General features: G+C 39.7%; 1 protein-coding gene across 10 annotated transcripts in view; it reads left to right on the top strand.

The window, feature by feature from the left end:
- LOC140191247 (EVI5-like protein) overlaps positions 1-12,649 on the top strand; it is a 265,130-nt gene that overhangs the window by 84,253 nt on the left and 168,228 nt on the right. For all 10 annotated transcript variants that reach the window (XM_072248473.1, XM_072248481.1, XM_072248479.1 and 7 more), the window contains 4 exons: positions 3,930-4,055; positions 7,270-7,413; positions 10,146-10,235; positions 12,046-12,143. In XM_072248473.1, the coding sequence (XP_072104574.1) occupies positions 3,930-4,055; positions 7,270-7,413; positions 10,146-10,235; positions 12,046-12,143 (458 nt within the window). The remainder of the gene's footprint in view (positions 1-3,929; positions 4,056-7,269; positions 7,414-10,145; positions 10,236-12,045; positions 12,144-12,649) is intronic.

The raw sequence follows: 12,649 nt of genomic DNA, 5'->3' as shown, positions 1-12,649 counted from the left end.
ATATTAGTCACAAGCTTCCTTTCATAATTCATCTTTTCCTTCCTAATAATCGTCTTAGTTTCCTTCTGCAAGTTTCTGAAAGCTTCCCAATCCTCTTATCTTCCCTCTAGCTTTGGCTTCCTTGTATCCCTTCCCTTTTGCTTTTACTTTGGTTCTGACTTCACTTGTCAGCCACTATCCTTCTTTCATTCGAAAATTTTGTCTTATTTGGAATATATCTATCTTGCACTTCCCTCATTTTTCGTAGAAACTCCAGCCATTGGTGCTCTACTGTCCTTTCTGCTAGTGTCCCTTTCCAGTCATCCTTGGCCAGTTCCTCTCTCATACCATTGTAATTTCCTCTATTCCACTGGAATACCAACACATTGAACTTGAGTTCCTCCTTCTCAAATTTCAAAGTGAACTTGATCATATTGTGATCACTGTTTATAAGGGTTCCTTAACGTTAAGCTCTCTTATCACCTCCGGATCATTGCACAGCACCCAGTCCAGCACAACCGATCTCCTAGTGGGCTCAACAACAAGCTGTTCTAAAAAGCCATCCCTTAGACATTCTACATATTCTCTCTCTTGAGGTCCAGTACTAGACTGGTTTTCCCAATCCACTTCCATGTTAAAATCCCCAGCGATTATCATGACATTGCCCTTCTGACACACCTTTTCTATCTTCTGCTGTAATTTGTAATCCACATCCCGGTTGCTGTTTGGAGGCCTGTATACTACTGCCATTAGGGTCCTTTTACCCTTGCCATTTCTTAACTCAACCCATAGAGACTCTATACCTTCCAATCCTATGTCATCCCTTTCTAATGATTTAATATTATTTCTTATACACAGGGCCACACCACCCCCTCTGCCTATTATCTATCTTTCCAATACACCACCTATCTTTGGACGTTCAGCTCCTAATGGCAGCCATCCTTTAGCCAAGTTTCAGGGATGGCCACAATGTCATACTTGTCAATCTGTAGCTGAATTTCAAGTTTTGGGCTGTTGTCCTGCTGAAAGACTAACTTCCTTGACAGCTTAAGCTTTCTGGCAAAGGCTAGCAAGTTTTTATCCCGGAATACCTCTATATTTAGCAGCATTCATCTTCCTATCAATCCTGACCAGATTTCCAGTCCCTCCTGCTGAAAAGCATCCACACAGCACGATGCTATCTCCATCACACTTTACAGTAGGAATGATGTTACCTGGCTGATGCACATAATTAGACTTGCACCATATGTACTGCTTAGTATTGAGACCAAATAGTTCCACTTTAGTTTCATCCAACCACAAGACCTTCTTCCGCATCTTTACATTATCTCTAGGTGATGATTTGCAAAGTCTTTACAGACAATGAGCTGTCTTTTTTTAGCAATTAGTATGGTGTAAATCTAATACTGTGAATTTTAACTCTGGGGGAAAAAGATACTTTAAATCTATCTATGCCTCTCATAATATTATAGACCTCTATCAGATCTCTGCTTAGTCTCCAACGCTCGGGAGAAAACACCCCAAGTTTGTCCAACCTCTCATGATAGCAGATGCCCCTTAATTCTGGCAGTGTCCTCTTCTTCATCCTCTCCAAAACCTCGACATCCTTCCTATAACAGGGGAACCAGAAAAGCACACAATACTCCAGATGTAGCTTAGCTAGAGTTTTGTTAAGCTGGATCATAACTTCTTGCTTTTTGACCTCCATGCCTCAACTAATAAGGGCAAGGTGATTTTTAAAAAAATATTGTTTTTGAGCTTTGCCCGACGCACAATGCTAGCGCTCGCAGTGGTGGGCAGTAATCGAATTAGCAATCTCATTAGAGGTCTCTCAGCCCAGTATGGCAGAACACAGTAGGACTGTGTTTATTTAGTTGGGTCCATTCTCAGTTTTTCACGTGAGATAGGGAAGGCCTTTGATTTTTGGTGAGTGCTGATTGCACAGAGGGGAGGACAGTAGGCTGATGAGTGTGGAGTGTGTTTTATGAGCACTGAATGGGCTTGCCCAATTTGGCCTCTCCCTCCTGAATTACCTCCACCAACTTCCCCTTATGCAAAGCCAACTGACTTTTGGCAGCAAACAAACTCTACCAGTGTAGTAGAAAATTGGAGAGAAATTTCATTCAAAACAAGGATTTTTTCTGCACCACGACTCAGCTGCTGGCCTGGTGTTTTGCTGCTGTTGTAAACGTTGCAAAAGGTGGATTGTGTAGGTTAGAAGTGAATTTTCTTGAGAAGTATTCATATTTTTGTGGTTTTCTCATTTATTATTTATTATGCTGTTTTATTTTATATTTTATAAAATGTTGTCTTGGGCTATATTTTTATTCATGTTGCTTTGGCTTATGGTTTTTAGTAACCTTACTATTGAACATTATTAGTACATTTTTGTGTTGTAAATAGCTTTAATTAAAATCAAATTACAGCCTTTATTTAAATTGAATCTACTGGGCCTACCTTTAGAAAAATTAAATCCCATTTTGGCTAAAGCCAGTCACTGAACAGAAATTTAAGTTTGCCTTATGAGTTTTTAAAATTTATGAAAGAGAAAGAAAAAAAATTAATTTCAAGAAAGGTAAGCTAAACTTAACTACCTGTTTTTTATTTCAAAAAGGGTTGGCTAAAAGTTTATTCATTACTCAAAAGAGCACTGACAATTATTTTGGTTATTATACCTACAACTTACTGATCACGCTAATATACCATGAGCTGTAGGTATAATAATTTTTATGCAGGGGTTCCCTGAGAAAGGTGCCCTATGATACATCTCATCAGGTTCTGGGATCTCATCCATATTAATGCTCTTTAAGAAACTACGGGCACTGTTCTCCATATCCTCCATGTCATTTTCCTTGGCTTGACAAAATGGGGCAAAGAGCAGAAAGCTTTCTCCTTTCACAAACAAAAGGGGTTCTGCAGATGCTGGAAGTCCAAGCAACACACACAAAATGCTGGAGGAGCGCATCAGGCCAGGCAGCATCTATGGGGAAAAAAAAGTACAGTCGATGTTTCGGGCCGAGACCCTTTGGCAGGACTGGAAGAAAAAAGATGAGGAGTAAATTCAAATGCTGGGCGAAGGGAGAGAGAAACACTAGGTGATACCGGGAGGGTGGGGGAATGAAGTAAATAGCTGGGAAGTTGAATGTTGAAAAAGATAAAGAGCTGGCGACGGAGGAGTCTGACAGGTGGGGATAGAAGGCCATGGACGAAAGAAAACAGGGGAGGGGCACCAGTGGGATGCAGTGGGCAGGCAAGGATATAAGGTGAGAGAGGGAAAAGGGAATGGGGAGTGGTGAAGGAGAGGGCTGGGGCGGGGTGGATTACTGAGAGTTCAAGAAATCGATGTTCATGCCATCAGGGTGGTGGCTACCCAGTTGGAATATAAGGTGTTGCTCCTCCGATCTGAGTGTGGCCTCATCGCGACAGTAGAGGAGGCCATCGATTGCCATATCGGAATGGGGAGTGGAATTAAAATGGGTGGCCATGCAGAGATCCTGCTTCTTCTGGTGGATGGAGCATAAGTGCTCAGTGAAACGCTCTCCCAGTCTACGTTGGGTCTCACCAATATACACGAGGCCACACCAGGAGCACCGGACACAGTATATGACCCCAACAAACTCACAGGTGAAGTGTTGCCTCACCTGGAAAGACTGTTTGGGGCCCTGAATGGTAGTGAGGGAAGAGGTGTAGTAGCTCTTGTTCCGCTTGCAAGGTTAAGTGCCAGGAGGAAGATCAGTGGAGAGGGATGAATGGACGAGGGAGTCGCGTAGGGACCGATCCCTGCAGAAAGCAGAAAGTGTTTCCTTTGTACATTCTGACTCTGTACTTCTGTTATATAATATTTCTCAGCCACAATTTTCATTACTATATACAACACATATGCTACATACAAACTAGCAAAGACCTTTGTTCTCCAGAGCCATACTTATAGCATTTTCTTTTCTTTACAGATGCCAGAGGAAGAAGCCTTTTGTGTGTTTGTGCGTTTGATGCAAGAGTACCGGTTAAGGGAGCTGTTCAAGCCCACTATGGCAGAGCTGGGACTCTGCATCTACCAGTTTGAGTATTTAATACAGGTAACTTGGTGAATCTTATTCAGTCAGACCTTGTACTTGAAATAAATGGAATAACTTACTCATCCACAAAATGGTGTGTAATAAATGCCTGAAGTGGTTTCAAGCTGTGTATCACAGATCTGAACTAAATGAGATAAGACTTAAAGTCATTGGAGGGTGATGTATATTGGTATTAATATGCCCATAATAAGGAACTGTTGAATTTTAAGCCTGCTTTCTTGGCAATTTTCCATAGTCATATTTTTGCAAACTAGAAATAGTTGTGAAATTAGTGTTAGTGAATAAAAGCAATTGGCAAATTCAATGAGACAGAAAGCCAATAAATCTGCAAGACCTGATGATCTTTCTCCCAATGTTTTGAAAGATATCATGAAAAAAGATGATCTATGTACCTGCCATTTTATAAAAGTCTACAGATTCTAAAATGGATTCCCACAGGTAGAAAGGTACCATTGTTTAAGAAAGAAGGCAGGGAAAATGGGACAGCTACCTTTACCCAATAGTAAAGAAATTCTTAGAATCTATTTAGTAAGGGGTAGCACAGCATTTAAAAAATTATTAATAGGTTTGTAGGTTTAGGCAGAATTAATGAGGAACTACAAGGTGGAACCTCTGAGCAGTAGCAAGCAGAACAGGTAAGGGGGAAGTAGAGATAGGTATATATGGACTTTCAGAAGTCCAAATTTGGTTATCAAGCAAAATGGGAGTAAATAAGTTCAAAGTAAATTTATTATCAAAGTACATATATGTCACCTTATACAACCCTGAGATTCATTTTTACAGGCATACTTAGTAAATCCAAGAACCATAATAGAATCGATGAAGACTGCACCCAACAGGATTGACAAACAACCAACTTATTTGCAAAAGATAACAAACTGTTCAAATACAAAAATAATAATAATAAATAAATAATGAACAAGTATCGAGGACATGAGATGAAGAGTCTGTCAAAGTGAGCCATGGACAGAGAATTGTTAATAGACAGGAAACAGAACAGGCATAAAAGAATTATTTTCAGGTTAGGAAGCTCCATCTAAAATGATTCTGCAGTAATTGATGAGAACACGTTGCCTTACATACATCACTGTATAAGTTGAAGATGGCTTGGAGCATGATTTAGATTTCATCTCATTGTGTAATGGAAAAGGCTCAGGGTAACTCACCTTCTGCTGTTCCTTTATTTTTCCATTTTCTTCCCTCTACCACACTCACACCTCCCCATGTTCCAATTGTCAAAGTGTCGAGGAGAGGTGAGGATTTTCAAAACTCTAGTTGTTAGGATCTGAATTAGAGATAGTCAGTTTGGCTTTATGTGTGGGAAATCATGTCGCACAAATTTGATTCAGCTCGTCCAGGAAATGAGAAAACACGGTATCTAAGATGAGCTAGCTAATTGGATACAAAATTGGCTTGGTAGTAGGAGGCAGTGGGTGGAAATGGAGATTCAAAACAGATAGAATCAACCCTGAGATTCAAAACAGTTCAGCACAGGCCCATTTATCTGTGCTAAACACTATGCCAAATTAAACTACCTCTCCTCTCTTTGTGCGTGATCGGCATCTCTCCATTCTCTGCATATTCATGTGTCTATCTAAAATACCACTGCTTCCTCTACTACCCCTGGCAGTGCAGTATGATACTATACTATAAATGACTATAAATTAAGAAATATTAAAAATAAATAAGTAGTGCCAAAAGTGAGGTAGTGTTCATGGCCCCTGGTAGCACATTCCAGGCACATTTCCTCCTCACTTAAATACTTGTCCTATAGTATTTGATATTTCTACTGTGAGGGGCAGATCTTGACTGTTCACTCTATCTATGCTTCTGATAATTTTATGAACTTTCATCTTGAGGTCTCCCCTCAGCTTCTAACACTCGAGAGTAGGGCTTCCCAACCTGGGGTCCACGGACCGCTTGCTTAATGGTATAGGTCCATGGCATAAAAAAGGTTGGGAATGCCTGCTCGAGAAAAACAACCCATGTTTGTCCAAACTCTCCTTCTAATAAAGGCAACATTCTAGTAAATCTCGTGTACTATTTCCAATATTTCCACAATTTTTCAGATTGAATACTGATAATTGGTGCATCACCTTTTGTTATGCAGGCTGAACTTGGAGTATTGTGTGCAATTCTAATCACCTCACCATAAAAAGCATATGGTTAAGCCTCAGTGGGTTCAGAAAAGATTCACAAGAATGTTATTTGGATTGGAGGTTTGAGTGGTAAGGAGAAATTGGATAAGCTGATCTGTTTTCCTTGAGCAGCAGAGTCCTAGAGGTAACAGAATTTTATAAAATAATGAGAGGCGTAGATAGAAGAGATGAAGTGAGTATATTGTAGGAGGTCCCTAAAATAGAGGATTGTTTAAGGTGAGAGGGAAGTGGTTTAAAGAGGATATGAGAGTAAGCGTTTCCACACATAGTAGTCGTTATCTGGAACAAATTGCCAGAGGAGGTGGAAGAGTTAGGAACAGTAATAACATTAAAGAGACACCTAGACTGGTACCTTGAATGAACATGACATAGAGGAATATGAAATTAATGTAGGCAAGTAGGGTCGGTATAAATGAGCATGATGGTAGGCATAGAAAGTGGGCTGAAGGGTCTGTTTCTATTCTGTACAGCTCCGTGAATGCTTTTTGCTGAACAAAGCTGATAATTGATTCCACAAAGTATTCTAAAGGGGAATTGGACTTGTGGGTGATATTCTAGGGAGGAACAGCAAACATGGATTGTTTGACACAGCCCAATTGCTCTTTTGGAAATCAAGTAAAAGGGATGAAGTGATCTTTCATTGTTTCTCTGATTTATGGCTGCTTTCTGGTGCTACACAACAAACAAAGAAATCTTTATTAAATTCATATTATGATTTGAGCCCATGACCTGTGGGGTGCTGATCTATTAGTGTACTCTGATTTGCAATACTATTACTACTATATCTACCCACAAGGGTAGACATAATTGTACAAATCAGAATGTCTCCTCATTGCTCTCCAAAAGTTTGCAGATGGGATTTATGATGCATTTTAATTATTTTTATAAATTTCCTTGAAGTCTCATGTGAAATTCTAGGAACTGTGATTGAAATACATGCAGTATATAGTATGGTAACCAACGATAGTTGGACCGATTTATTAAAAAGCATTGAGATGTCTGATTAGTCCTGTACTGTATGTAAGCTTTACTGTGCTTTATCTTTTGTTTTTCAGGACCAATTGCCTGAATTGAATGTACATTTTCGGTCGCAGAGCTTCCATACGTCAATGTATGCCTCCTCATGGTTCCTCACTATTTTTCTCACTACGTTTTCCCTGCCTTTAGCCACTAGAATATTTGACATATTTATGTATGAGGTAAGCACCTCAAACTATTATCAATTGACAAATGATTGATTGGTCTGGTCAATTTTGCTGACAATCCTTACTGAGATAAGTATCTATGTATTTTCCCAACCAATGACTGACACAGATAGGGTAAATTTTGTTCTTCTTTGAGGTACAAGTGCCGAGGGTTGAAAGGACTGAGCACTATCTGGTGGAGAAGCAAGGAAGAATTATATTGACATTTTTCATTTCAGGGGACTCTGGCTTCAACATCTGATTGAAGGATGGAGAAAGAGTGCTTTTCCTGACATCAATCTTCACCCCTATATCCTTTAGAAAACATAGACATAGAAAACATAGAAAATAGGTGCAGGAGTAGGCCATTCGGCCCTTCGAGCCTGCACCGCCATTTATTATGATCATGGCTGATCATCCAACTCAGAACCCTGCACCAGCCTTCCCTCCATACCCTCTGATCCCCCTAGCCACAAGGGCCATATCTAACTCCCTCTTAAATATAGCCAATGAACTGGCCTCAACTGTTTCCTGTGGCAGAGAATTCCACAGATTCACCACTCTCTGTGTGAAGAAGTTTTTCCTAATCTCAGTCCTAAAAGGCTTCGCCTTTATCCTCAAACTGTGACCCCTCGTTCTGGACTTCCCCAACATCGGGAACAATCTTCCTGCATCTAGCCTGTCCAATCCCTTTAGGATTTTATACGTTTCAATCAGATCCCCCCTCAATCTTCTAAATTCCAACGAGTACAAGCCTAGTTCATCCAGTCTTTCTTCATATGAAAGTCCTGCCATCCCAGGAATCAATCTGGTGAACCTCCTTTGTACTCCCTCTATGGCAAGATGTCTTTCCTCAGATTAGGGGACCAAAACTGCACACAATCATCTACAAATTTACACACAACAATCTACAAATGTACAGTTCTGATGTGATATCGACACCAGGTCCCTCGCAAAATCACTGTTGCATCTGCAATGGTACCTTTCCACAAAACAGCAGTATACAGAAATCCTGACCTTTTACCTCTTCTCTCTACTGTCCTTAGCCTCAAATACACTATGGCAAGGAATTTCACAATACGGTCTTCTTTACTTCATGAAGACCAGATGCAGAATGAATGACCGTAGTGCAGAACACCACTGTTAAGTCCACAAGCACACCCTGAACTTCCAGTCATTCGTTACTTGAATTCTATTTCACTCCTATTCTGATCCCTTCATGCTCACCTCCCGACACTTTTCCAACAAAAGTAAACAGTTTTTTTCAATAGCACCTTGTGTTTTAAATTGGCTTTCCATGCTCAGCACTGAACTCAACAATCGATATTTCTAGCAGTCACTGCTGGTAATTTCAAATTACTAATGTATAATTGCAACTGTTCCAATCTCCTTGTCTTTTTACCAGCCTTCCACGCGTTGCAATGTTCCTAATGCCATATCATTTCTCTTGGATTCCTACCCGCTACAGTGTAGGCTTTTCTCTCTAGAGCGAAGGAAGATGAAAAGTGACTTGACAGAGGTGTAAGAGGTGTAGATCAAGTGGATAGCCAGAGATTTTTTTCCCAGGCTGGAAAATAGTTAATATGAGGAGGCATAACTTTAAGGTGATTTGAGGAACTTAGAGGGGAGATGTCCAAGGTAAGTTCTTTGTATAGAGAGTGGTGAGTGCATGGAGCACCTTGCTGGGGTGGTAGTAGAGGCAGATACATGTGGGCATTTAAGAAACTCTTAGATAGACAATTGGATGATAGAAAAGTGGTCTGTTATGAAGGAGGGAAGGATTAGATTGATCTTTGAGTCGGTTAAAAGGTTGGCACACTATGTTGTGCTGAAGGCCCGAATTGTGCTGTAGTGTTCTCCTCACCTCCCAAATGTATATACCTTGGAAGCACCATATCTATCTATCTCTGTCTCTGTCTCTCCACCCCCCCCCCAAGAAGAAAAAAGGAGTCAGCACAATTGGGAAATTTGAAAGAACTCACTCCAGAATATTTGTGTGTTGTCTTTCTGGAGTGACCTCTATTCATCATTTTCTCCATCCTTCAATCAGATGTTGGGGCCAGGGTTCCCTGAAATATAAAATGTCAATATAATTCTTATTTGCTTCTCCACCAGATAGTGCTCAGTAACCCCCCTCATCCCACCTGATCTACCCTCAACCCAGGAGCTGAGATATCAAATGTCAGGCCTTATCTGAAGGTTTGATAACAATTGCAGCAAGGAACTCTGAGACTTTTTGTCTATTGTTATAGAATCTTGCCCCTGTGACTAATCCATCTTTGCCCAGGCAGCCAACTTCCAGCATAGTAACTAGTGTTGTCGGAGGCATGACACTGTTTCACTGTGCCTGGACTTTGAACACTGAAGCCGGAGTTTAAATGTGCTGTTCTTTTGGATGAAAATAATTTCATGACAGCTTTTCAGTCAGGCAAAAAGCAACACAGGATCATTTGGTTTAGAGATGTTGGTGGTTTAAAACCTTATGAATACACTTTACTGTTTGATTAAGCTATCATATATTCACAGTATCAGGTGTATAATACCACTTCATATTGGTTGAGAAAAGAGTAGAATGACTAACTTAATAATATTAAAAAACTAATTTAAAAATTTATTATTGCTGAAACAGGAGTAGATGAAAGAGGTCATTTATAAGAATTATTGGCACTTCCATCTTGCATTTTGTTCTTTCGGTTTAATCGTTGGTTGATTCATTGTTTCACGTAATATTGCATCTGTATTGGCAGGGTTTGGAAGTAGTCTTTCGCATTGGAATGGCTATCCTTCAGTTTAATCAAGTGGAACTGATGCAACTTGACATGGAAGGAATGTCACAGGTAAATGTGATCACAGAAAACATGTGCTTTCTCTGATCCTGGGATCACTTATATCTGTCATAGTTCCATCTTGCTGGAAAGCTTCAGCTTCAGGGTTGACAAAGGCAAGATTGTTTTTTTGCTTACTCAGTCACAGTGAAAGATCCTAAAATCTTTTAATTGACAATTCGATCACAGAAAGAAATATTGTCATTAACTTCTCCCCGTTTTCCGGCAGGCTCCATTTCCTTCCCCCGACTTGTCCACTATCCTGTGGCATATGGAGAAGGAAGGGTTAAAGCAAGTGAGCTGTTCAGAGGGCTGTCAATGGAGTTTTTTTATAGATTACTTCCCCGATTGAATATCTAATGGTAGGCAGAGGAAGCTAGATTTCCTGTCAGTTACATAGCAGCTATTGTTCCAGCATGGAATCATGAGAGCTGGCAGTGGAGTGTGCTGCTCTTACAACGGGCAGGTTTTTTGAGTGTTAACTGATAGTGAAGGCCTCACTTTCCATTTCTGGGCTTTTATCATTTTTGCGTCTGAACAGCAATTTTGTTAGCTGAAGAGTACTGTTCTGAAAACACATTCTCATGCTATTTCTAATCTAGATTTCTAGTTATCTCATTACTACTAAGAGAATAATTTTGCTCTTCCACCTTCTCCCAATCCTTGTCAAGACATTTGAATAACTTTACATGAATTTGAATGAGATAAAACAAGTTTCAGAAAAAATACTTCCCATTAATTATGGCTTATTTTAAGATACGTTTAATAAAAGTAGAATTGAAGAGTAGAATCTGAAAACTGGGACCACTTGATGGCACTATTGAATGTAAAGTTCAAGTGTGTGTTAAGGAAATGCTGTACGTATATGTAGGGTTTACATAACAGATTTTGAAACAAACTTCTGTGTGGTGTTAGTATTTTGCAGAGTCTTCAAATAAGAACAACTACAAGATCAGTCATTCCATGTTCTGTGGAATGGGCCACGTTGAGACTTGCCCTAGTACTGAAAAAGGTTCCCTTTTAACAACTGGGTTATTGTTTTCTTCAGTAATTTTAAGTTTGTTGATGTTGCTTAATCATACCCAGTCACTGATAATGTATTAATTATGTATAAAATGGCTATTACTTCTTTGGACCTTCAAAACGTGTTTGGTAAAGTCTCACAGGAGATCTGATACTCATTGAAGATAAAGTATTGTCCTGCTTAGAAGCAGCATATGAAGCAGCTGTTCTCATATGGGTTGCATCTGACCAGTGGTATCCTACAAAGATCTGTGGCAGCAAAACTGTTCTCCACGTTCCAGAGATGAGGGTCTTCAGTCCTGTGAATAGACAGGAAAGTTGGAATCGTTCTCCGTGAAGCAGCAGAGGTTGTGAGGAGGCAAGATATTTAAGATAATAAATCATGTAGAGTAAATGGAGGGAAACTTCTGTCACTGGGGGAGAGGTCTAGAACCAAGATGAAAATGTTTGGCAAACCAATTCAAAATCAAGAAAGCATTTCTTTATGCAGCAAGTACTTGGGACCTGGAATGTGCAGTCAGAGAAGCAGATTTAATGTATAATTGAAAAGGGAGATGGTTGAGAATCACCATTTGTATGGTTAGAGAGACAGGATAAGTGACTGTTAATGGTTGAGAATCACCATTTGTATGGTTAGAGAGACAGGATAAGTGACTGTTAATAGTTGTATTGCTCCTGTATGGAACCAGTATGTGCTTGACAAACCCAATAACCTCCTTTCACATGGTAATCATTCTGCAAGTCTGTGATGCTTCGTGTATGGAAGCAACACATGTGTTTCTTTTTTTTTCCCCCACAGCACTTTCAAAAGGTGATCCCACAACAGTTTGATAGCTGTCCTGACAAATTGATCCTGAAGGCTTACCAGGTCAAGTACAACCCAAAGAAAATGAAGAAGTATGTAACCAATACATCATACCTTTTGAAATTAACTGTAGTATGAATGTTAGAGAGTGCTTCCTAGTCCTTGTCCATCAGAATATGCAGATGAGTTCTATTTTGAGTAGTAGAATCATAAAGCCTTGGAGGAGATATTTGGTCTTTCATGATTAATAATTATTAAGCCAAATTCTATTTACTGATTATTTTGAAAATAATTATTGCAATCTCACCATTCTTGGCTGAAAAATAATCTCATCTCCTTCTACCTTAAATCTATGTCTTCTAGTTATTGTTCGCTGTCTCTCTCTATCCAAGTTATTTTGATTCCTCTATTGTAAAGAAGATGCTCTCAGCCTATTTAATTGTTCCTCTTAGCTAAAACTCTCCATCTTGGCTGCATCCTTGGATCTCTGCCATTATCCTCTCTGGTCTCATCTCATTCCTGTAAAGTAGTGACTGGATAGTACATAATTGGAGTTTTCTTATGCCTAAGGCTCACCAGCTACATTGCAGCTCTGAGT

This window comes from Mobula birostris, chromosome 32 (assembly GCF_030028105.1).
Source record: "Mobula birostris isolate sMobBir1 chromosome 32, sMobBir1.hap1, whole genome shotgun sequence".
NCBI lineage: Eukaryota > Metazoa > Chordata > Chondrichthyes > Myliobatiformes > Myliobatidae > Mobula > Mobula birostris.
Note: the sequence above shows the minus strand (reverse complement) of the source record. Positions and strands in the feature narration are given on the sequence as shown.